This window comes from Protopterus annectens, chromosome 13.part0 (genome assembly GCF_019279795.1).
Source record: "Protopterus annectens isolate FY-2018-M chromosome 13.part0, PAN1.0, whole genome shotgun sequence".
NCBI classification, from domain to species: Eukaryota; Metazoa; Chordata; order Ceratodontiformes; family Protopteridae; genus Protopterus; species Protopterus annectens.
Window position 1 is genome coordinate 667927156 of NC_056747.1, and position 25737 is coordinate 667952892.

The window sequence follows — 25737 nt, forward strand, 5'->3', positions numbered from 1 at the left end:
TTGCCCCTCTGAGGAACTGTCTTAGAAGAGGATTTGAAAATAAATGTGGATTTGTGTCGTAGTGAGCTGAAATAGCTGAAGCATGGATTTTGATTGAGGAGAAGGAAAGTCCTTTGTGCAACATCTCAGCTAAATACTGCAGAATGTGAGGCATATGAGGCTGAGTTGTGTCTTGGCCTTTAGCTTGGTTCCAAGCAGAAAACCTTTTCCATTTATCCGAGTAAGCCTTCCTAGTGCTAGGCCTCCTGGCTTCTAGGATAACATCCAAGTACTGCTTGTGAAAGAGGGGCTGGTTGGATGCTTAATTGATTTGCCATGCAGCCAGGTTTAAGGTTTTGAGCTGGCTGTGTAGAATCTGTTTGTTTTGCTGCGTGAGCAAATGAGGTACTTGAGGCAATATCCATGATGGGCTGTGAGCCATATTCTTCAACAGCGGGTACCAGTGCTGGCGTGGCCAGTCTGGGGCTATGAGAATCAGTCAAGGTTTCTCCTTTTTGACCTTTAACAGAACCTTTGTGAGAAGAGGTAATGGAGGAAAGGCATATGCTGTCAGGTTTTTCCAACTGAAGGAGAGAGCGTCCACTTTCCAAGCTTGATGGTGGAATGTCCTTGTAGAAAATTTTGTCAGTTGGTAGTTTTGAGGACTGGCAAACAGGTCTATATTTGGAAGGCCCCATTTTTGAGTTATCATTGTGAATATTTGTGGGTCTAGTTTCCACTCGTGCGGATCTTTGATGTTTCTGCTTAGGTCGTCTGTCAATGTGTTTTTCTGTCCTGGCAGGAATTGAGCTTGTAGCTGGACTTGGTAGGTCAGAGCTGTGTTCCATAAGAGTATTGCTTGCCTGCAAAGGGGGTAGGAATGTGTGCCCCCTTGTTTGTTTATGTACCACATAACTGTGGTGTTGTCCGTCCTTATTGCAAGTTGTCCTGGCTGTAGTAGATCCTTGAAGGCTGTCAGAGCTTTCTGTACAGTTAGCATCTCTTTTTGATTTATGTGCAGTTTTCTTTGTTCTGCAGTCCATAGGCCTTGAATGCATTGCCCTGCCATGTGTGCCCCCCAGGCATAGTCTGAAGCATCTGTTGTGATAGTTTGTCTGGTTGGGGGCAAGGTGAAAGACTGACCCTTGTTGAGGTGACATGCCTGTGCCCACCATAGAAATTCCTGTTGAAGGCAGGGAATGAGAGATATCACTGTGTCCAAGCTGTGGCTGTGTTGAGACCATACGCTTTTCAGATACCACTGTAATTTCCTCATATGCATTTTTGCAAATGGTATTATCAGAATGCAAGATGCCATGAAGCCCAAAGTCTGCAGAATTTTTCTTGCAGTTAATTGGGTCTTTGTTGCCATTGTCTTGAAATAGTGAGTCAGTTGAAGTTGCTTGTCTGGTGTAAGATAAGCCTTCTGGGCCGTTGTGTCCAAGCTGGCACCCAGGAATGTCATTTTTTGTGAGGGTACTAGCTTTGACTTCTTTTCGTTTACTGTGTACCCCAGACAATTTAGTAGATGCTTCACAAAAGCCAGATGATGTAAGAGAATGTCTTTTCTTTCTGCTTGGATGAGGCAGTCATCCAGGTATGGATATATTTGAATTCCTCTTTGTCTACAGTATGCAATTACTGGTGCCAGGCATTTTGTGAAAACTCTGGGCGCAGTAGATAAGCAGTAGATAAGCCAAAGAGCAGTGCAGAGAATTGATAATGGGTTGAACCTGCAATGAAATGGAGGTATCTTCTGCAACTTTGTCTGATAGGGACATGCAGGTATGCCTCCTTGAGGTCCAACGTTACCAGCCATGCTTCCTTGCCCAACATGGGAAGTAGCTGCTGTAGTGCTAGCATCTTGAATTTGGGAACTTGTAAGTAAGTGTTTAGGATTGAAAGGTCCAGAATTAATTAGTCTCCAAGCATTGTCCTTTCTGGGTACTAGAAAGAAAGTACAGTTTTGTACCTACCATAAATGTAGATGTCCGATAGGTATGCATCTGCAGTCCTAACATATGGGTTGTCCTACCTCAGGCAGCCCTTCGGTCAGCCGGATTCCAAAGTCTGGGTCTGGCCTCGGCTGATGTCGCACTTCACCCGACGTCATAGTTGCTGTTTATTGGGTATAAAGGCATCAGCCAACGCCATTTTCCTCAGTGTTTCTTGCCCCAGATGCCAGGTGCCCTCTAGGAAGGCTAAATTTGGATAAATGCAAATAATTCCAAACAGTAGAGAGCAAACAATATAAGTATATATATATATATATATATATATATATATATATATATATATATATATATATATACAAACAAATACACCATAATAGATTCCCCAGCTAGCTACAAGAGGGTAAATACCCTAGGAATACCACAGAGGGAAGGAGGGTGGGTAATCCTGACTGCAGATGCATACCTATCGGACATCTACATTTATGGTAGGTACAAAACTGTACTATGTCCTTCAAGGATGCATCTGCAGTCCTAACATATGGGTAGAATACCATAGCCAAACTGGGGAGGAGGCACTAAGATAAAGATGGTGTAGTTAAGATCCCTTGGAAAACAGCAGTTGCAAAACCTGCTCCGGATCTACAATATAAGGAAGATTATAATGCTTGGCAAATGTATGCACGGAGCTCCAAGTAGCAGCTTCTAAAATGTCTTTGGTAGCCACTCCTCGTAGGAAAGCTGTAGTGGTGGCTGTAGCTCTTGTGGAATGAGGTCTGATATTTTCAGGAGTTGTCTTTCCATGAAAAGAATAGCAAAATCGAATGCAATTTCCTATCCATTTTGAGATTGTCTGTTTTGAAATTGCTTTTCCTTGCATTCCTGTTGCATATGCTACCAGAAGCTGGTCAGTTTTTCTGCTGGTCTTAGTTCTGTCCAGATAGTAGCGTAATTGTCTGTGCACATCCAAGGTATGTAGTAGTCTTTCCCCCCTGTTCTGTGGGTTGGGGAAGAATGTAGGTAAATGAATTGCTTGGTTCAATGATACTCTGGAGACCACTTTTGGCATAAAGGTAGGGTTAAGTTCTCAGAGAGACTCTGTCCTGATGGAAGATAAGGAAGGGTTGTACTGCCATTAATGCCTGTAACTCAGATACCCTTCTTGCTGAAGTGATTGCTAGCAGGAAAGCAGTTTTCCAAGACAATAACTGTAATTCTGCTGTTGCTGCTGGTTCAAAAGGAGGAAGTGTTAACTTTTCCAGCACAGAGTTGAGATCCCATGTAGGTAAAGGTGGTTTCCTTGGAGGTTTTACATTTTTGATTCCTCTCAAGAACTGCCTGAGTAGAGGATGAGAGAAGACAGGAGGATCCATGTTGTATTCTGCTGAAATTGCTGATGCATGAATCTTAATGGAGGAGTAAGACAGGCCATTGTGGAACAGTTCTGCTAAATATTCCAGGATGTGTGCTATGTTTGCCAATGAGACATTTTCTCCCTTTGCTGCACTCCAAATGAGGTATCTTTTCCACTTGGCTGAATAAGTCTTCCTTGTGGAAGGTCTGCGTGCCTCCAGGATAATGTCCTTAACCCTCTGGGATAAACCTGGGTTATTTTGTTTTATGCAATATTCCAAGCAGCTAGCTGCAGTGTTTTCAAGTTTGGATGTAGGATCTTGTAGTTGTCCTGTGTTAGAAGTAAGGGACATAGAGGTAGAGGCCATGCGTGTGTCCGAGACATGCTTCTCAGTAGCGGGTACCAATGTTGCCTCGGCCAGTCTGGAGCTATCAGGATTACCCTTGGCTGATCCTCTCTGATCTTCAGTAGAACTTTGTACATCAAGGGAAGAGGTGGAAATGCATATGCTGTCAGGTTTTTCCAGCTGAAGGAAAGGGAGTCCACCCTCCAAGCAAGTGGGTGGTATGCTCTTGTGCAGAATTTCTTCAATTGGTGGTTGTGTGGGAGGCGAACAGGTCTATCTCTGGTAGTCCCCATTTCTTTGTTATGGCTTTGAAGATATCTGGATGCAGCATCCATTCGTGAGCATCTGTGGTAGTTCTGCTTAAGGTGTCTGCTAGAGAATTTTCTTTTCCTGGTACAAATCTGGCCTGAAGTTGAATGTTGAGATTCAGGGCCACATTCCACAGGTCCATTGCCATCCGGCATAGAGGATATGAATGTGTACCTCCCTGTTTGTTGATGTACCACATGACTGTGGTATTGTCGGTCCTTATCAGCAGATGACCCCGTTGAAGGAGTGGTCTGAATGCCTGGATCGCATTTTTCACTGCCAGCATCTCCTTTAGATTTATGTGTAGATTCAGCTGGTCTTGGGTCCATAGGCCTTGAATACACTTGTCCACCATGTGTGCCCCCCATCCTAGGTCTGAGGCGTCCGTGGTGATGGTCTGGCTTGGATGAGGTTTGTGGAAAGGCAAGCCTCTGTTGCACTGACAGGCGTGAGCCCACCACAGGAATTCTTGCTTCAGGCATGGAATTATTGGAATCTGGGCTTCTAGACTGTGCTTGTGTTGAGACCATACATTCCTTAGGTACCATTGTAGCTTTCTCATATGCAGCCTGGCATGTGGAACCAATACTATGCATGATGCCATGTAGCCCAGGGCTTGCAGGACTTTCCTTGCAGTAAGCCGAGTTTGTGTTGTTAATGTCATGAAGTAGGCTGGTAGTTGCTTTTGTTTTTCTTCTGTGAGGAAATCCATCTGAGTTGATGTATCCAGTTCTGCACCCAAGAATGTTATCCTTTGGGATGGTACTAGTCTTGACTTTTGCATGTTGACTGTGTATCCCAAGGCTTGCAACAGTTGTATGACATTTTCCAAATCTTTTGTTAATTTTGCCTTGTTGTCCACTTGTATTAGGCAGTCGTCCAGGTATGGGTAAATTTGAATACCCTGAAGCCTGCAATGAGCAATTACTGATGCCAGGCATTTCGTGAATACTCTGGGCGCAGTAGATAAGCCAAAAGGCAATGCTGAGAATTGATAATGCTCTGATCCTGCAAGAAATCTGAGGTGTCTTCTGCAATCTGGTCGTATAGGGATGTGCAGGTATGCCTCCTTGAGATCTAGAGTCACCAGCCAAGACTCCTTGCCCAGCATGGGAAGAAGCTGCTGGAGGGTCAGCATTTTGAATTTTGGAACAATGAGGTATGTGTTCAGTGCGGACAAGTCTAGAATAGGTCTCCATTGATTTTCTTTTCTTGGTACAAGGAAAAGCCTGGAGTAAAATCCTTGGCCTTGTTCCATAGGTGGTACCTCTTCTATAGCTATCATCCTTAGTAAGTTGTTGACTTGTCTTAGAGCCGCCTGTTTTTGGCTTGGTGGTAGGTTTGGCATTCCTCTCTTTTGGTAGAGTGTGGAAGTGAAACCTGTAGCCCTTGTCTATTGTTTGTAAAGTCCATTTGTCTCCTGTAATGTAATGCCAGTTGTCGGAGAATAAGGCTAGCTTTCTGCCCAAGGGTGCTTCCAGTTGCTCCCTGGTAGGCGGAACTAGAGACAAGTCATTGTGTCTGCCCTGTGGAAGTGGTTGTAGTTGAATCTGTGGCAGTATTTCTCTGGTTGGTAGGTTGCCACTGACGTCCCCTGTAGGCACCCCTAGATTGACCTCTGCCTCTGGGGCGTCTATTTCTGCCTCTCTGGGCTCTGGAGCTGTCTGGAAAGGACCAATTCTTCGAAGGCCAATTTTGGCTAAACCTCGGAGGTTGGACCTGTAAGAAATCCTTGACTGTTTGGACAGATTTTGCTTTTTCTTCCACCTTCTTTAGAACCTCCTGTGCAGGGGAGCCAAACAAACTTTGTTTCTCCATGGGAGCATCTAGAAGTTTTGACTTAACATGATCTGGTAAGGATTGTTCTTTTAACCAGGCATGCCTTCGAATCACTGTTCCAGTCATAGCTGATCTAAAGGAAGCCTCCAGTGCATCATAGCCACATTTTAAGGAATGGTTACTGACCTGCTAAGAGTTATGTACCAAATCCTGAAGGGACTTGCGATCTAAAGGTTCAGGAGAAGACAGTTTTTTGTTTATCTGGTCTAACAAAAATTCCTGGTACTGAATCATGTGAAATTGACAGTTCAAGGCCCTGGCGAAAGAGTAGCAGAAGTATAAACCTTTTACCCCATCTCTCTAATGCTCTAGATTCCCTTTCAGAGGGAAGAGGGTTTTTAGCAGAGGCAGCTGCCACACCTTTAGGGCCCTGTGAAATGGTTTCAGGGTCTGCAACAGGAGCCTTATACAAATGGTAATGTGTGTCCGGGACCCTGTAATATCTGTCTGGTTTGGCAGGGGCCGGAGGAAGAGAATCAGGGGCAGTACAGGCATCATTATATGCATCATCAACAACTGTTAGTACTGGCAGAATGGCTAAAGGCCTATGCTGTGGTAAGTGTAAAAAGGTCCTAAGCCTTTTCCTTGAATCTGAAAAATCCTGGCTCTGCCATTGGAAGTGTTCCCTCATAGCATGCAAAGTTTCCCCAAAGGAAAATTCTTCAGGAGGAGAAGCAGAAGGAATGGAGTCTTCTGCATCAGAATCCTCATAAGGAGAATATGGGCCTTCGTGAGGGTCTAAAATGTCTGAGTCATCCGAGGAGTAATCTGTAGAGACAGGTTCCGGGGGTTCAGTCCTAGGCCTCTTGTCTGGAGGGGGCTGAGAGGCCCTGTCTGGGTGAGGTTGGGATCCCCTGATCAAAGAAATGTGATCCTCAGCCAGGCTGAGCATTTGGGAACTAGAGGTAGGCCTATGTGAAGGAGTTTTAGCAGGTAAGGCCTTAGAAGATTTAGCTGCTTTAGCCCTGGCAAAAGCCTTGATAGACATAGAAGCAGGGGGTCTAGCAGCCCCACGTGCAGGGGTAGATATGTCTAAAGGAATAGTGTCTGACAAATCCTGGGTGCCTGCTTCTGTAGCAGTAAATTCAGTAGCAGATTCAGCCATGCTCTGTGAGGGCTCGGCTATCGGAGGCATGCATTCGGCCGAAGGAAGAACCAGGGGATCAGTTTCAGACGAAACCGGGACACTCGCGGTTGGCCTAACCGTGGTTTCAGCCGAAACCGCGGGCCGCGAGTGTCGGTCCTTTTCCTTGCGCTTTTTAGCTAATTGAGTAGTCGGAGTCTCCGACGGCATTTTGTATGCAAAAGCGGGACCAAAAAACTCCTCTGCAAACTCCGACCGACGTCTAAGAGTCCGTCGGTTGAAGGAAGCACAGGCTAGACAAGCTGATATGTCATGGTCTGGGCCTAAGCAAGGAAGGCAGTAAGAGTGGAAATCCTTATGAGGTATTTGTTTCCCACAAGTTAAACAATTATTTACTTTGTCTGACATCGGCTGAGGCAAGAAAGAGTCCCCAACGGGGTACTTAGCTTTTTAGAAGTCTTCAGTACTAGAAATCTCTGGATCTGACCGACCGGCACTTGCGAACAGCTTCTGCTTCGGGCACCGCGCGGCAAGAAAGACTGAGGAAAATGGCGTCGGCTGATGCCTTTATACCCAATAAACAGCAGCTATGACGTCGGGTGAAGTGCGACATCAGCCGAGGCCAGACCAAGACTTTGGAATCCGGCCAACCGAAGGGCTGCCTGAGGCAGGACAACCCATATGTTAGGACTGCAGATGCATCCTTGAAGGACATCCTTGAGTAAAATCCTTGGCCTTGCTCTTGAGTTGGTACCCGCTGAATGGCTCTCATGGCCATGAGAGCTGTAATTTGTTTTTGAGCCTCTGCCCTTTGATTTTGTGGCAGGTTTGGCATCCCTCTTTTTATTGGCAAGGTGTGAAAGTGGAATCTGTATCCTCATGAAATTATGTCTAGGACCCATTTGTCCTTTGTGACCATGTGCCAGTTGTCTGCAAATAGTGATAGTTTTCCCCCCAAGGGAGCTGACAAAAGAGCTTTGATTGGCCAGCTGAGGTACAAGTCATTGAGTTTGCCTTCTGGTGGGTTGAGACCTGTCTTCTCCTCCCTTCTGGGTTGGAGTGCCCCATTGGCGAGGTTTATACTGGGCTTGTGGTTGTCCTCTGCCCCTTGGGCACCTGTATTTACCCCTCTGAGGTCTGTCAGTGGCTGGAAAGGACCAATCTTCTGTTGGCCAGTTTCTGCTGAAGCGAGGGGGCTGTACTTGTAGGAAATCTTTGACTGTCTACATTGATTTCGCCTTATCTTCCATTTTCTTTAAAACTTCTTCTGCTTTAACTCCAAAAAGAACATCCTGCTGTAAGGGGGCATCTAGTAGTTTTGCTTTAACATGATCAGGCAGACTTTGTTCCTTTAACCAGGCATGCCTACGTATAACTGATCCAGTGACAGCTGCTCTGCAGGAGGCCTCTAAAGAATTAAACCCACATTGTAAGGTATGTTTGCCCACCTGCTCGGTGGCGTGCAACAAATCCTGTACTTCTTTCAATTCAGACTGTTGAGGGAGGGAGGTTATCTTTTGTTTTAACTGAGAGATCAGAAATTGCTGATACTTAAGCATATGAAATTGACAATTTAGAGCTCTCATAGCTAAAGTGGCTGAGGTGTAGACTTTTTCCCCCACCTGTCTAGTGCTCTTGAATCCCTTTCAGAAGGTACTGGATTTTTAGCCATGGAAGCCTTAGCCCCCTTGGGACCCTGGGAGATAGTCTCTGGGTCAGCTACTGGGCTTTTGTAAAGGAATTTGTGGGAATCAGGTACTCTGTAGTATCTGTCAGGCTTGGCCGGGGCAGGAGGTAGAGAGTCTGGGTTAAAACTGGATTCTAAGTAGACATCACCCACAATGTCCAAAACAGGAGGAATGGCTAGAGGTCTGTGTTGGGGGAGTAAGAGAAACACTCTCAGCCTTTTCTTGGAATCAGAGTAATCCTGACCTTCCCAGTGAAAATGTTCCCTCATAGTGTGTAAAGTTTCCCCAAAAGAGTAATCTTCAGGAGGGGAAGCTGAGGGAATAGAGTCCTCAGCATCAGAATCTTCATAAGGAGAGAAGGAATAGTCTTGGTCCTCAGAGGAATCCGAAGAAATAGGCAGTTGCTCAGAGGCAGCAGAATCTTCCTCTTGTCTAGGCCTTTTGTCAGGAGGGGGCTGGGAACCCCTGATAAGAGAAATCAAATCTTCAGCCATTTTGAGCATCTGTTTCTTAGGCATAGGGCCTTGAACAGGAGACTGAAGTGTAGTCTTTTTTGATTTAGAGGGAGTCTTCGACTTAGAAAACGCTTTGACTGTCAGAGTCGTCAGTCTGAAAACACCTTCAGAAATCAATGGCGTTTCAGAAGCACCGACGTCCTTGGAAGGTAAATCGTCTGAAGGGCCTGAAGTGAAAGACTGCGTAGGCCTAGTACATTCCGTCAAATTATCCGTAGCGGTCTCGGGTTCCAGGACTGTGGTAGTCAGGGGCTGCATCGGAGCCTCACTGATAACCGGAGACCGGATCAACCGAGGCCTCGGAATCGGGCTTAGGCCTGGGCTGTCGGTCATTGTCCCTGAGCTTTTTGTGCACGCCGGTAGTCAGTAGCTCAGACGGCATGTTATAGTTAAATATTCTGCCAAAAAAAGTGTCGTGCGAAATCAAAACGTCTTTTAATAGTAGTACGCTTATTAAATCTAGCACAAAAACGTCAAGAAGTGACGTCGTGATCAAGGCCTAGGCAAGGTATGCAAGTAAGAATGAAAATCCTTATGAGGTATTTGCTTCCCACAAGAAATACAATTGTTAACTTTTTCTGACATCGGTCTGAGGCAAGAAAAGTTTCCCCAACGGGGTACTTAGCTTTATTGAAGACTTCGGTCTGAAATTCGAATTCGACAATCTCAGGAGTCGGCTGACCGGCACTTGCGAACTGCTTCGGGCACCGCGCGGCAAGAAAGACTGAAGAAAATGGCGTTGGTTGCTATATTTGTACCCCTGGCGCAGTGACATCAGGGATGAGGCGATAGCAACAGACGTCGGACCAAGACTTTGGGAATCCGGACGACTGCAGGACCGCCTGACGACAGGATAACCCTAGTGTGATGACTGCAGCAGGGTAACACAATGAACATCCACAAACTTTATAGGGAACAGACTAAAATAGGAGGCAAAAATCTGGACATACTGCAAAAATATGGACACAGTTGTGAGCTATGGGTTAAACCTATCCTCCGAGCATAGCCCACTTACCACCATTACTACCTTATGGCTTGGCAATCTTCTGCTTCTTTTAACTATTTCTGCTACACAGACTATTTGGGTACTAACCCACTTTATGTACAAAATGACAACAATGATGGGCCTTGATCACATTTTAAAAGGACACATTCTTCACAATGCATCACATGCATCACCCAGCTCCTGAAGCAAGAAGACACACTCAACTGTCCTCTTACATCACTATAGGCCATATAAACTATACATCACTGTAAATCAAGTAAGATACTCAAGGGGTAAAGGCATATTGGATCCTACTGGGCAAAGGTGTGGAGTGTGATCCTGGTCTCTCCTTTAAATCAACATTTGTTTAAAAGTACAATTTTTCAAATTTATGCAACCTATATGAGCTACTACTTTCACTGCTGTAAGCAGTTGAAATGAATTACATTTCCAAGAAATTAAGGATTCCAGTATGCCATAAGCCATACCTTACTCTCCATTCTGTTTTAGAGGAGAATGTCTGGGTCTCATAGTTGCTGGTGGTTGAAGTGATTATTTCATCTCCATGTTTATTCACTGTACGAGTCTGAGTGGCTGTCAGTTGAGACTGTTCTTTTGTTTGTTTTTCAATTTCTGCAATCTGCTGCCTTTGCTGAGAAGGGGCAGAAATTTCCATACCCAAGATAATATCTCTAATCTCCGACTGTGTTAGAGAAGCCACATTGACACTGAAACAGAAAACACAGTACTTAGTACGCATATTGTACTATTTGTTAAACGTCAACTCAGCAGTTAATTCACACTGCTGCTACCATGTAAGAGAAATTTTCAGTACAGTAATGCACAAAAAACAAAATCGCAGTAAGGACACACAACGCTATAAGAAAAAACAATAATACAAAATGATCTGGGGTAGTCATAAAGTAAGTTATATAAAAGTAGGAAGGAAAACGGAAATAAATGCATGCTTTTGTTTTATCATGTTTTAATTTGTAATCTAACTATACCTGTACCTAATGTTAATCTTGTATATACAGACAGAACTTACAACTTGCATTTTGTATTTACATATACAACTTTGATTACTTATAGAACCTTCCTCTTCGGGCCACTGCTGAAAATGGGTTCTACAGTGCAATCACACTTCCATGGTAAACAAATGTTAATAAATAAAATAGGGACTGAATTCTCCCAAGATTAATAATGCATGTAAGTCATCCTTATACGTATAAAGAAGGAAAGATGCCCTTTGGTGCACTGAGTATATTTGTGAAGATACTCATATCTGAAAGATGAATGGCACAATGGAGGCAGTGCAAAAGAAACAAAAAGTGTGCACAGACTGCAGCAAATGCTATGACAAATGAAAGGAAACTGGTATGCATACTCTTGGAATGACAACAGAAAATACAAAATAAGAAAATGCAGTTTTGTAACGATCCATACCATAAATAGTAAATGTTCAAATAATAAGATCACTGTTGCAGTATTAGTCCTTACCCACAGAGCTTTCTGACTATCTCTATGGCAGACAAAGCCCAAATTAGCATAATGTTCAGATAAAAAAGCATCTAATCCAATCTTCAGTTCCCTTCTGGCTAAGGAAGAGTTCAACAAGTGTGCCTTGAAGTCTCTAAATTGCTGGTACAGGACTAATCTGCTTTGGTGCCCCAGGCCACTGGCATGACTCTTACCCTCCTTAGCAGCCTGGCAGAAGGCAGGGTGGGCTAGCAAGACCAGCCTAGAAGTCCTGGGAGTAAACTTAGCAGGGTAAGGTTAACATCACACTCCAAGGCCCATGTAAAATGTAAATGGTAAGAGGACAGCATACAGTCCCCCTCCTTTCAAAAGCACGACCAGGTTAGAAAATACAAAAGCAACAGGGAAACAGAAGAGTCGTCTTACCCTTCCTCCCTAGTTAGAGGCAGACATTTCCCAACTGTCTACATCCCAGGCATGAAAAAGGCATGGGGGTATTGTGAGGGGGGGATCTATTTTGCAGCAGCCGTCCTGTTATTTGAACATAGTACAGTTGTGCAAGAACTTATAACAGCAGATGTACCACTCATCACTGTTGCAGTACTCTAAACTGCTGGATTATCTTATCATATAACATGGATGCCCAGCTGGGGTACCCAAGGCAAAACGTTCCATAGAGCAATAAGCCCTATGTATGACCTCAGAAGTGGATCTATGACTATAAAACAGACTATCTCAAGCTATGAAGCCTATAGACACCTGGGGATACTAAAGCAGCTGGTCAGCCAAGAGGGAAGAAGGCACACAATACCCTCCCCCAAGTCGAGAGAAAACAGGAGGGGGGGGATAAGTGTGGGAAGGGATACAGCAACAGTGATCAGTAGGACATCATCTGTTATGGTAAGTTTTTACACAAGTGTAGTATGTTCTTACTTAGATCACTGTTGCAGCAATTCAAACTGTTCGGTGGTTCCAAAGCTTACGTACTATAAAAGGTGAATGAATGAAACACAGAAGAGCTGTCAAGCAGTCCAGAGAGAACTGATCTGGTAAAAGCAGCTCTGGAGTTAGAAAAGGCATCTATCAAACTGTTCGGTGGTTCCAAAGCTTACGTACTATAAAAGGTGAATAAATGAAACACAGAAGAGCTGTCAAGCAGTCCAGAGAGAACTGATCTGGTAAAAGCAGCTCTGGAGTTAGAAAAGGCATCTACCCTGTAATGTTTGGTGATGCTAAGATGACCAAGTAGCTGCCTCTCAAATAAGTTTTAGAGTCAAATCCTTTGTAAAAGGCGCCAGATGAGGTCCACTGCTCTGGCAGAATGTGCTTTCACTGGCTAAAGTAAAAATTTGCTATGGTGAGTGTAGCAGAAAGTGATGTTTTTAGAAATGTTGTTAGCAATGGTTTGGTTTGAAACTGGGTTAACTAGCTTGGTTTCCTAAAAGGAAACAAACAGCTGGTCAGTCTTGTGGATGGACTTTGTCTTGTCCAGGTAAAATCTGAACTGTCTATGCACATACAGTGAGTAGAAGACTCTCTCCTTTATTCCAAGGATCAGAGAAGAAGGTAAGGAGATCAATGGCCTGAAAGAGAGAGAGAGAGCTCATTTACCACTTCAGGCATAAATGATGGATTGGCCCTCAAGGACACTCTGTCCTCATGAAAAATTAGGAAGGGAGGAGATGTTATCAGGGTCAGGAGCTCAGAGACTTGTCTAGCTGAGGTAAATGCTACTAGAAGTATGTTTTTTGAAGTACAGAAATTGAGAAAAATAGAGGCTGCTGGTTCTAAAGGCGAGAAAGTGAGTTTTTCTAGAATAAAGTTGAGGTCCCAATGCGGCAGAATAGCTTTACTATGTGGTTTTAGTTGGAGTACACCTTTCAGGAACTGGTTTACCTCTAGCCTAGATAGTAAGTAAGAAAAGCTCAAGTCAAGAGTCTCGAGCTGAAAGAAGGTGGCAGGTTGGTTCCGAGCACTGGAACAGTTTTCCACAGGTTAATAGAATGAACTGGACATCATCAGATTAGATATTAACTGTCGCTTTTATGATAATAATTTATATAAAAATAATTGTCACAGTTTTTCTAAATATCTCAACAACCAAGTAACAGACAGAACTCCTTAGCCTCATAAGAATGCTCTCAGCTAGATGAATAAAAGGCTGCTGATAGTATGTGTGTAACTTGAATGGCTGCCAAGATATTGTTGTTGTGTCTTTCGGCTTTTCCCAGTTAGGGGTCGCCACAGCGGAACTCCGGTCCGCTAATGATTGGCAGTAGATTTTTATGTGCCAAGTTGCCAGCCCTGACGCATGCCCATTCACGCATGTCTCCAGACAGAAGACGCTCTAACTGAGAATCGAACGGGACAACGCCTATACTGTCAGGCGGCAGCGCTACCGCAGCACCACCACAAGTTGTTCAAAATATTACAAATGTAATAGTTACAGTGTTTACTGTGACTTATAAAATTTAGTTTAAGACCTACAACCTAAAGAATATTACCACTATAAAAATAGTTTGTGCTGAAGTGTTTGCCATTTATACTTCTTTCATAACCACTATGCTTGCCACCTATCTTGTTTGTTTTCCAGACTATCCAAAAATTAAACATTGTCTGGTAGTCTGGAAAACATTGTACAAACTCCAGTACTCCGTTTCAAAAAAGATGTGTGGATGGTAGAGGGATGGAAATGGGCTGGATTATGGCTGATGTGAGGGGTGTGGCCTTGGTCCGGTTTTAGCCACAACAAAATGTGGCAACCCTAATAACCACTATGGTTCCAGAGATGTTAACATGTTTGAAGTGTGAGGACAATTTGATTCGGTCAAAAGGCTTAGGCACCACCCACTGGAAGTTACAGTGCATACTTCCTGAGTGCATACTTCCTGAGCTCCACTGGATTGAATGGCTTAACCATGGGAAGAGTACTAATGCAGTTTACTACCCTGGTTCCAGACCTTGAGTAGTGGTCAAAGCATAGGACTGGTATAAGGATTACAGTAATAAAGCTTGCCCTGCTTCTGGAATGTAAGTCCACTTAGTAATGTCTTGCAGAAGGCATAGTGGTCCAAGCAGCTGTCCTATAAATACTCAAGACGCAAAAAAAAAGGCTACTGTCCTGGTGGAATATGCTTACTTGCTCTTCCAAATTTCTTTTATGACATTCATAACGTAAAAAAAAAAATTCAAGTTTGCCAATTAGTGAATGTGTGTTTTGAGAACAAAAAGCTGATAATGCCCAAAGCAGCAACTCTTTATGCTGTGTTTCTACTGCCCGTGTGCTCCCATTAAATATAACCACTTATTCTCCTTTGTTTGTTACCTACAAAACTAGATACATCTTCAGTAACTGGTGGGTCTAAATGCCATGGGCATTAGGAATGATCAGCACCTGGAAGTACTTAGGCAGTCCTTTCTCCTCTGCTCAGCTCCCATCTCCAATTCTTCATAGTACAAGCTTACTTGGATACCATAAGTTCATAGGCGTTTACTAGACCATAAGGGCCTTTTTAAGCCTATCCATGCACCCCAAATCTCTGACAAGTTCTGATACCCTTGATAAGTGTAAGCAGGGGTTTGGGTTTGGGAGATGAAACACTTACAAGCAGGGGCCTTGGAGATGAACCATTTAGAGGCTGCCTGTGTCCATTAGACATAGGTGCCAAACCAGGGATGAATTTCCTGTTCCACATCCAATTGTCCAAGCTGCACTTGAATTGGGTTAGGAAGAACTCTGCTTCACATGGATGGGGAGCCTGTTCCATAGACAGGGTAGTCTCTGGGATACATACCTGTCTTGCCAGAAGGTCCTATTTATATCACATGCAAGGTTTAAGTCTTTAGAAAGAATAGTTGTGTAAAATCTTACCATAAACACAGATGTCCTTTTATGTTGCAGTATTCTTTATATATGGGTTGTATTCAACCCAGACGATCTGACATCCGGCCCATATACAAAAGCTTAGAGCCACTGCCTGTAATTGGGACGTTGCACGTAGGCACAGGTGTCAGTCATAAAAAGGGACGTCCGCATGTACCATTTTCAGAATAAGAAAGGCCCATGAGCAAAACCCCAGGGAAGCCTTGGTGGATCATCCTATAAAACAGCAAGCTGTTGGAGAAGGCAGGAGGGATAGAATACTGCAACACAAATCAGAAGGACATCTACGGTTATGGTAAGATTTTATACAACTATTCTATGTCTTTCTATTCAATGCTGCAGTATTCTTTATATACGAGAGAGTGCAAGAGCTGAAAGGGGACCCCAGGGAGGAGATGGAGAAGGGAAAACTAGGAGGAAGCATTTTCCAAGAATCCATGCAGAATTGCCCTAGCAAATCCTGCTCTAGATCTGGAAACAAGTGTCCAATTTGTAATGTTTCGTGAAGGTGTGTACAGATGACCAGGTGGTTGCTTCCAAGAAAGAATGGGCATCTAGACCCTTGTAGAAGGCCCCGACGATGCAACTGACCTACTGGAATGTGCCTTGACAGATGCTGATAAGGACTTTCCATAGGAATTCATAGCAAAACACAACAGCCTTAGAAATCCATGTGGATATAAAGCTTGTCTAGATACAGGCAAGCCCAGAGCCTTGGGATGAAATGACACAAAAAGTTGGTCAGACTTCCTGATAAGACTGTTTTGTCAAGATAAAATCTAAGCTGTCTATGCACGTCTTCGTCTTTTCCTGGTTAGGGGGTCACCACAGCAGATCTCCGGTCCGGTAATGATTGGCAGTAGATTTCTACGTTCCGAATTGCCAGCTCTGACGCACAACCTTCAACAAAGGTACGTCCATTCACGCAGGTCTCTACACAGAAGACGCTCTTAGCTGAGAATCGAATGGGACAACGTCTTACTGTGGGGCGACAATGCTACCGCAGCACCACCACTGCAGTATAAGCTGTCTATGCACATCAAAGGTGTGTAAAATCCTCTCACTAGAGGATTGAGGTGAAGGGAAGAAGGTAAGCAATTGGATGGATTGATTAAGTGACAACTCATTCACCACTTCTGGCATGAAGGAAGGGTTAGTTCTCAAGGATACCCTATCCTTATGGAAGACCAGAAAGGCAGGCGAAGCCATTAATGCCTGAATTTCAGAAATCTTTCTGCTAGAGGTTAAAGCTATCAGAAGCACTGTTTCCATGTGCAAAATTTTAGGGAAGCAAAAGCTGATGGTTCAAAAGGGGTCTGGGAAGCTTTTTCCAGCACATAATTGAGATCCCAGGGTGGAGGATCTGTTTTCCTGGGGAATCTTAAGTGTAGGACACCCTTTAGAAAAAAAAAACTTCAAGCCTGGAAGCTAGGGGAGGGGAAAAAGGCAAGCAGGCAGACAAAGCAGAACAATGGACCAACTGAGGACTAAGAAAGGCCACTGCTGAGTAACACACAGGTACGAAAACACTTGGGGAATGTCCGCACCAAAGGGATCCGCTTTCCTTTTTTGGCACCAAATGGAAAACCTTCTCCACTTGGAAATATAAGATTTCCTAGTTGTGGGTTTCCTGACCTCCTGCAAAACTCTTAGCATGTCCTTAGAAAACAAGTGTCTGAAAGGGATCAAAAGTTGATCACCTACAGGGTCAGCTGTACAGTTATCAAATGTGGGTGGATCAATGATCCCTTGTCCAGAATGAGCAGGTCCAGCCAGTGAGGTAACTTGTACTGATGACCCTTGGCAAACTGCAGAAGAAGAGGGAACTAGTGCTGTCTTGGCCAAAAGGGAGTCACTAAAGATTTTTGTTTTGTTGTGCAGAATCTCCAGCAGGACTTTCTAAATTAAGGGGAAGGGGGGGTGCATAGAGAAATCTCCCCTTCCATGAGAATGAGGGTGTCCACCTTCCGCACTTGAGGATGAGGGACAATGGCACAAAAACGAGGAAGTTGTCTTCATGGGGGGGCAAATAGGTCCAGTTCTGGAGTACTCCACTGGTGAACACATCATTGTGGAGCATCCACTCGTGAGACTGTGTCACGGACCTGGTTAATGCATCTGCCACAGAGTTCTGAGCTGAAGGAAGGTACACAGCAAGCAGTGTTACTTTGCATAAGGCAGCCAATTCCCAAGCTTTGATGGCCAAATGACAGAGAAGAGATTTTGTGCTCCCTTGCTTATGTACCAAAGGACTGTGGTATTGTCTGTGAGGATCTTTGGGGGTCCTGGCAGGAATAGAGGGTGAAAGGTCTGTAAAGCTAAAAGTAAAGCCCTCCTTTTCCCGAAGTTAATTTGTTCCTATCTTTGAGAAAGGGACCAAAGGCCTTGATGTTTCCTGGAAGTAAAGGTTGTCTGCACCCAAAGTCTGAAGTGCCTGTGAAGAGTTGCTGAGTTGGTTGAGAAACCTGAAGAGGTAGGCCACAGTTCTGATTGAGTTGCTGCATGCACCAACCTAACTCTGCTCTCAGTCAGGGAAGGAGGGGAACCATGACATTGAAGGGATGAGCATGCTGAGACCAAACTGTCTTGAGAAACCATTGGAACTCTCTCATGTGTGGCTTTGCAAAGGGCAGCATGGGAATAGTAGAAGCCATACACCCCAGCAGTCTCAGAAACTCCCTGGCTGTGATGGAAGGAAAAGGCAGGAGAGCCTCCATGAATGCCCTGTGATAGGTTGCTCTCTCCACTCGGAGAAAAAACATCATCAAATCTGTGAAACCTGCACCGCAGGAATACAAGATCCTGACTTGGTGAGAGAGAACTTTTTGAGATTTACTGTGAAACCCAGTGCCTGCAGAAAAGGGATGGCTAAGTTCAAATGTAGAATTAAGATGTCTGGGATACTGGCTAAAAACAGCAGATCATCTAAATTATAGGTAAATTCCTTTCAGCCTTAAACATACAATGGCTGGGGCTAGGCACTTTTGGGAATATCCTTAGATCAGTAAAAAGACCAAAGGGCAAAGCAGTAAATTGAAAGTCCAAAGGACCCACACAGAAGCGCAAAATTCTTCTGAAGAGGGGGTGTACAGGGAAATGCAGGTATGCATCCTTGAGATCCAGAGAAGCTAAAAAAGCTTGAGGGGGACCACGGGCAGAAGAGTAAGTAGGAACAACATTCTGAAGGAAGGCACCACCAGGATGGTGTTTAATAGGGAGAGATCTAAGATAGGCCTCCAAGGGCCATCTTTCCTTGGAACTAGAAACATCCTGGAATAAAAACACCTTCCCTGCTGGTCTTGACAGACAGACTGAATGATGCCTTGTTTGGAAAGTTGATCCAGAATCAAGGGAAACGCATGCAGTTGACTGGAGGGAGGTTGAGGTATTCCCTGAAAAGGAGGGAGGGTCTTCCAAGTCATATTGTATCCGTTTTGGATGACTGAAATCACCCAGGAGTCTTGAGTGATCTCCATCCAAAACTGGTGGGAAAGGACAGAGGGGTGCGGCTTGGAAAAGGGTGCAAGATATCATACAGGACTTTGCCTGGGCTGAAAGGGCTGTTGAGGAGGGGTCACAACAGCACCTGTAGGAGTAAAGTACAGTTGTGTACATTTACCATAAATGTAGATGTTCGAGTGTATTCACTGTTGCAGTCATTACATTTGGGTAATCCTGCTGGCAGGTTGCCCTCAGCCAGCCTGAATTCCAAAGTCTTGGTTCCTGCGTCAGCTGCTGTCACCCCTTCATTGACGTCAAGTCGTCAGGGGTATAAAAGAAGCAGCCAACGCCATTTTCTTCAGTTTTTCTTGCCCCAGATGTCAGGTGCCCCCAAAAAGGGTAACCAAACTTTATATATATATATATATATATATATATATAAAGGTGGGTAACCTGGACTGCAACAGTGAATACACTCGAACATCTACATTTATGGTAAGTGTACACAACTGTACTATGTTCGTGTTTCACTGTTGCAGTCATTACATTTGGGTAGAGTCCCAAAGCTATGATTGGAAGGCTGGAGCTAAACAGCATTAGGAACGGCTATGAGGCCCTGCAGAACTGCAGAGGCAAAGCCTGCCCTGGATTTAGAGTAGAGTGGCAGATGATAATGCTTTGTAAAGGTGTGCAGCGAACTCCAAGTAGCCAAATCTAAAATGTCTCTGGTTGGTACTCCCCTTAGAAAGGCTGCTGAGGTGGCTGCAGCTCTGGTGGAATGACGCCTAATGCCCTTAGGCACTGGCTTGCCATGGTGTAAGTAGCAAAAACGAATGCAGTGGCCTAACCACTTAGAAATAGTCTGCTTTGAGATGGGCTTTCCTTGTGATCCTGCAGCATATGCCACTAGTAATTGCTCTGTCTTCCTGAAAGCTTTGGTTCTGTCCAAGTAGAATCTAAACTGTGTGTACATCCAAAGAATGCAGAATTCTCTCCCCCTTGTTCTGTGGATTTGGATAAAAGGTTGGCAGATGGATGGCTTAAGAGCCACACTGGACACTACTTTAGGTATAAATGTTGGGTTTGTCCTCAGGGAGACCTGTCTGGATGAAAAATTATGAAAGGTTCCACAGTCATGAGCGCCTGTAGCTCAAACTCGTCTTGCAGAAGTAATTGCTAAGAGCAGAGCTGTTTTCCAAGATAAAAACTTCATATCAGCAGTAGCAGCTGGCTCAAAAGGAGGCAGGGTGAGCTTTTCCAAGACACAGTTGAGGTCCCATGCAGGTATTGGTAGTCTCCTTGCGGGCCTTAAATGTTTGACTCCTCTGAGGTACTGCCTTAATAAAAGGTGAGAAAAAAGTGGTGGCTCTGTATTGTAATGAGCCGAAATGGCAGAGGCATGAATTTTAATTGATGAAAAAGATAGGCCTTTGTCCAGCATCTCAGTTAAGTATTGCAAAATCTGAGGAATATTTGGTACCACTGTATCAGTTCCTTGTGCTTGGTAGCAGGCACAGAATCTCTTCCATTTTCCAGCATAAGACTTTTGAGTACTAGGCCTTCTGGCTTCCAGAATGACATCAATCACAGCTTTACTGAGAGGTGTTTATTGTATAACTACATTATCCGCCATGCTGCCAAGTTTAATGTCCTGAGTTGGCTGTGCATAATCTGATTGTTTTGCTGGGACAGTAGTCGAGGTATTTGAGGTAAGGTCCAAGCTGGGTATAGAGATAAGTTCCTTAGTATTGGATACCAGTACTGGCGTGGCCAGTCTGGGGCAATCAGTATCATCTTTGGCTTCTCCTGTCTGACCTTAGGAGCACCTTGGGGAGGAAAGGCATATACTGATAGGTTTTTACAGGTGAAAGATAGGGCCGTCCACTTTCCATGCTTGTCTGTGATAAGTCCTTGTGCAGAATCTTTTTAGTTGATAATTGAGAGGGGAGGCAAATAGATCTATGTCCGGGCATCCCCATTTCCTTGTTATCATGCTGAAGACTTGTGGATCCAGCTTCCAGTCGTGGGGATCCATGAGGTTTCTGCTTAGTTCGTCTGCCAGAGTATCTTCCTTTCCTGGCAGGAATTGTGCCTGCAGATGTACTTGGTAAGTCAAAGCTGTATCCCACAAGGTCATGGCTAGTCTGCAAAGGAGGCAAGAATGTGTGCCCCCCTGCTTGTTTATATACCACATGACCATGGTGTCGTCTGTCTATCAGTAGATGTCCCGGATGAAGTAAGTCCTTGAAGGCTGTCAGGGCATTTTGAACAGCTAACATCTCTTTTTGATTGAAATGTAGATGCATTTGGTTTGAGGACCATGTGCCCTGAATGCATCTTCCTGTCATGTGGGCTCCCCAGGCATAGTCGGATGCATCCGTTGTTGGTGTCTTCCCAGCTGGAGGTAATGTGAATGGGCTGTCCCTTTTTCTGGTGACAAGCCTTTGCCCACCATCTAAACTCCTGTTGCAGGTAGGGAATGAAAGTAATGACTGTTTCTAGGCTGTGGCAATGTTGAGTCCAAACACTTTTTAGGTACCATTGAAGTTTCCTCATATGCAGTCTCGCATATGGAATTAGTAGGATGCAGGATGCCATGAAGCCCAAAGCCTGCAGAATTTTTCTTGCAGATAAAGTACAGTTTTGTACCTACCATAAATGTAGATGTTCGAGTGCTAATATAGCTGCAGTCATAACAGATGGGTTCTCCTGCCGTCAGGCGGGTCCTTGGTCGGCCGAATTCCAAAGTCTAGGTCCGGCGTCGGTTTTTGTCGCTTCTTCCCTGACATCAGTGCGACAGGGGTATAAAAAAACCAGCCGACGCCATTTTCTTCAGTTTTTCTTGCCCCAGATGTCAGGTGCCCCCAGAAGGAAGGCAATACATAAAATTATGTAATAATGCAATGCAATATAATCAAAAACAGTAGTTGCAAGCAAATACACCATAAAAGAAAACCCCTAGAGGGGAAGGAGGGAGGGAAACCTGGACTGCAGCTGTATTAGCACTTGAACATCTACATTTATGGTAGGTACAAAACTGTACTATGTTCATCGTGCATACAGCTGCAGTCATAACAGATGGGTAGAATCCCAAAGCTAAGAAAGGGGTGGTAGGCACTAGGTGGAACTAGGAGCCAAAATGCCCTGCAAGACTGCAGTGGCAAAGCCTGCTCTAGATTTGGAGTATAATGGTAGGTTGTAGTGCTTGGAGAAGGTATGCACAGAACTCCAAGTGGCTGCTTCCAAAATATCCTTGGTAGGTACTCCTCTGAGGAAGGCTGCAGAGGTGGCTGTGGCCTTGGCGGAATGGGTTCTAATGCCTGTAGGTACAGTTTTGCCATGAAAAGAATAGCAAAAGCGTATGCAATGTGCTATCCATTTTGAGATTGTCTGTTTGGAAACTGGCTTTCCTTGAACTCCTACCGCATAGGCCACAAAGAGCTGTTCTGCTTTTCTGAAAGGCTTTGTTCTGTCCAAATAACGCAGTTGTCTGTGGATGTCCAAGGAATGTAGTAATCTCTCCCCCTTGTTTTGAGGATTAGGATAAAAAGTAGGTAAGTGTATGGCCTGATTTAAAGCTACCCTGGACACCACTTTAGGCATAAAGGACGGGTTGGTTCGTAAGGAAACTCTGTCCTGATGGAAGATGATAAAAGGCTGGACAACCATTAGAGCCTGTAGTTCTGAAACTCTATGAGCTGAAGTGATAGCCAGAAGGAAAGCTGTTTTCCAGGACAAATATTGTAAATCTGATGAGGCAGCTGGCTCAAAAGGAGGCAAGGTCAGTTTTTCCAGAATGAAATTAAGATCCCAAGCAGGTATTGGTTGTTTCCTTGGAGGTCTTAAATTCTTAGCCCCTCTGAGGAACTGTCTTAAGAGAGGGTGAGAGAATAAAGGTGGATCAGTGTTGTATTCTGCAGAAATGGCCGCGGAGAACGAAAGTCCACTGCTTAGCAGTTCCGCCAAATATTGTAGTATTTGAGGTAAATTCAGTTTTCCAGGGTCCTGGCCCTTTTTCTCATTCCAGACGCAAAAACGTTTCCATTTTGCGGAGTAAGCTTTTCTAGTTGATGGCCTTCTGGCCTCCAAAATGACATCCTGCACCTCCTTGGAGAGTACGGCCTGCTGTGATGCTAAGGAATCTTCCATGCGGCTAGATTGAGTGTTTTTAGCTGACTGTGAAGAGTTTTGAAGCTGTGCTGAGTCAGAAGAAGAGGCAGGGTCCATGGTGGGGAATGCGTCAGGCTTCTCAGGAGTGGGTACCAGTGTTGCCTTGGCCAGTCCGGAGCAATGAGGATCATCTTTGGTCTGTCTGCTCTGGTCTTCAATAGGACTTTGGGCAGCAGAGGAAGAGGCGGGAAGGCATAAACTGTCATTGATGTCCAACTGAAAGAGAGAGCATCCACTCTCCAGGCCTTTGGATGGAAGATCCTTGAGCAGAATTTTGTCAATTGATGATTTTGTGGGAGGCAAAGAGATCTATGTCTGGCCTTCCCCATTCTTGGATTATTTCTGTAAAAACTTTTGGATGCAACTTCCATTCGTGTGGATCTGTCATATTCCTGCTTAGGTTGTCTGCCAGCGTGTTATCCTTGCCTGGCAAGTACTGTGCTTGTAGTTCCATTTGTAAGTCCATGGCCATGTTCCAAAGTGACATGGCCAGTCTGCATAGGGGTAAGAATGTGTTCCTCCCTGCTTGTTTATGTACCACATAACTGTGGTGTTGTCCGTTCTTATCAATAGTTGACCTGGTTGTAGAAGGTCCTTGAAAGCTATAATAGCATTTATTACTGCTAGCATTTCTTTTTGATTGATGTGAAGGTGCTTTTCTTTTTGGGACCATTTGCCCTGAATGCACCGGTCTGTCATGTGCGCCCCCCAGGCATAGTCCGCGGCATCTGTTGTGATGACTTGATTTGCTTGAGGCTTGCTGAATGGAAGACCTGTGTTTGTTTGACATGCTTGAGCCCACCACAGAAATTCCTTTTGCAGACATGGAATTAGTGGTATTATTGTTTCCAAACTGTGGCTGTGTTGAGACCATATGTTTTTTAGGTACCATTGTAGTTTTCTCATATGCAGCTTTGCACATGGGATTAGTAAGATACAAGATGCCATGAATCCCAGAGCCTGCAGGATTTTCCTTGCAGTCAGCCTGGTGCAATTTGTCAGTGTTCTGAAGTATTGAATTAGTTGTCCCTGTTTCTCTGGCATGAGGTAGGCCATCTGGGTGTTTGTGTCCAAATTGGCACCCAGGAAAATTATCTTCCGAGAGGGTATTAGCCTTGATTTCTCTTTGTTGACTGTGTATCCCAGAGAGTTTAATAACATTATTACATAAGCCAGATGTTTCAGAATAATGTGCTTGCTGTCCGCTTGGATCAGGCAGTCGTCCAAATAAGGGTATATTTGTATCCCTTGAAGTCTGCAGTAGGCAATTACTGATGCCAGGTATTTCGTGAATACTCTGGGCGCAGTAGATAAGCCAAAGGGCAATGCAGAGAATTGATAATGTGTTGAACCTGCAAGAAATCTGAGGTATCTTCTGCAAGTTTGTCTGATTGGGACAGGCAGGTATGCCTCCTTGAGGTCCAATGTTACCAGCCAAGACTCCTTGCCCAGTATGGGAAGAAGTTGCTGTAGAGTGAGCATCTTGAATTTTGATACAAGTAGGAATGTGTTTAGGATGGAAAGATCCAAAATAGGTCTCCAATCATTTCCCTTCCTTGGCACCAGAAATAGCCTGGAATAAAAACCTTGACCCTGTTCATGTGTAGGTACCTCTTGAATAGCTTTCATGTTTATGAGATCTGAAATTTGCCTTTGTGCCTCTGCCCTTTGAGTGTGTGGCAGGTTTCGCATGCCTCTCATTTTTGGAAGGGAATGAAAATGGAATTTGTAGCCTCTGTTTATAATGTCCAGGATCCATTTGTCCTTTGTGACAACATGCCAATTTTTTGAAAATAGTGCCAGCTTTCCTCCTAAGGGGGCTGCCATTTCAGACCTGGTTGGCATGCAAAGGGGAAAGTCATTGGGTTTGCTTTCTGAAAGATTGTGAGTTGTCCTCACCACCTCTTTGTGTAGGAGCTTGCCATTGTCTGCCTCTATACGATCCTTATGATTGTCCTCTGCCCCTCGGGCGGCTGTATCTGCCTCTTTGGGGTCTGTCTGTGGCAGGAAAGGACCAGTTTTTGGAAGGCCAATTTCTACTAAAACGTGGGGGTTGAACCTGCAGAAATTCTTTCACAGTTTGCATTGATTTAGCCTTTTCCTCCATTTTCCGTAATACTTCCTCAGCATTAGCCCCAAATAGTACATCCTTTTGAAGAGGGGCATCTAGTAATTTAGCTTTGACATGATCAGGCAAGGCTTGTTCCTTGAGCCAGGCATGCCTACGTATGACTGAGCCTGTAACAGCAGCTCTACATGAGGCCTCTAGAGCATCAAAACCACATTGTAAGGTATGTTTACCCACTTGTTCTGCACTATGCATCAAATCCTGCAACTCCTTAAAGTCTGGTTGTTCAGGTTGTGACATTTTACTTTTCAATTGTGATAACAAAAAATGTTGGTATTTTACCATATGAAACTGACAGTTTAAGGCCCTCATGGATAAGGTAGCCGAGGTGTATACCTTTTTTCCCCACCTTTCTAAGGATCTGGAATCTCTCGGAAGGCAATGGATTTTTGGCAATGGAGGCCTTAACTCCCTTGGGCCCTTGTGAGATGGTTTCTAGGTCAGCAGCATGGCTTTTGTATAGAAATTGGTGTGAATCAGGAACCCTGTAGTACCTGTCTGGCTTAACTGGAGCTGGAGGTAGAGAGTCCGGGTTAAGGCAGGCCTCCGAGTAAACATCATCTAGGATGTCCAAGACAGGAGGTA

The 25737-nt window shown here is 44.4% G+C and overlaps 1 protein-coding gene across 1 annotated transcript in view; it reads right to left on the reverse strand.

The window, feature by feature from the left end:
- The window catches only part of PRPF8 (pre-mRNA processing factor 8), a 2252227-nt gene that overhangs the window by 211707 nt on the left and 2014783 nt on the right, over positions 1-25737 (reverse strand). The window contains exon 36 of the mRNA XM_044054875.1: positions 10540-10779. Within this exon, the coding sequence (XP_043910810.1) occupies positions 10540-10779 (240 nt within the window). The remainder of the gene's footprint in view (positions 1-10539; positions 10780-25737) is intronic.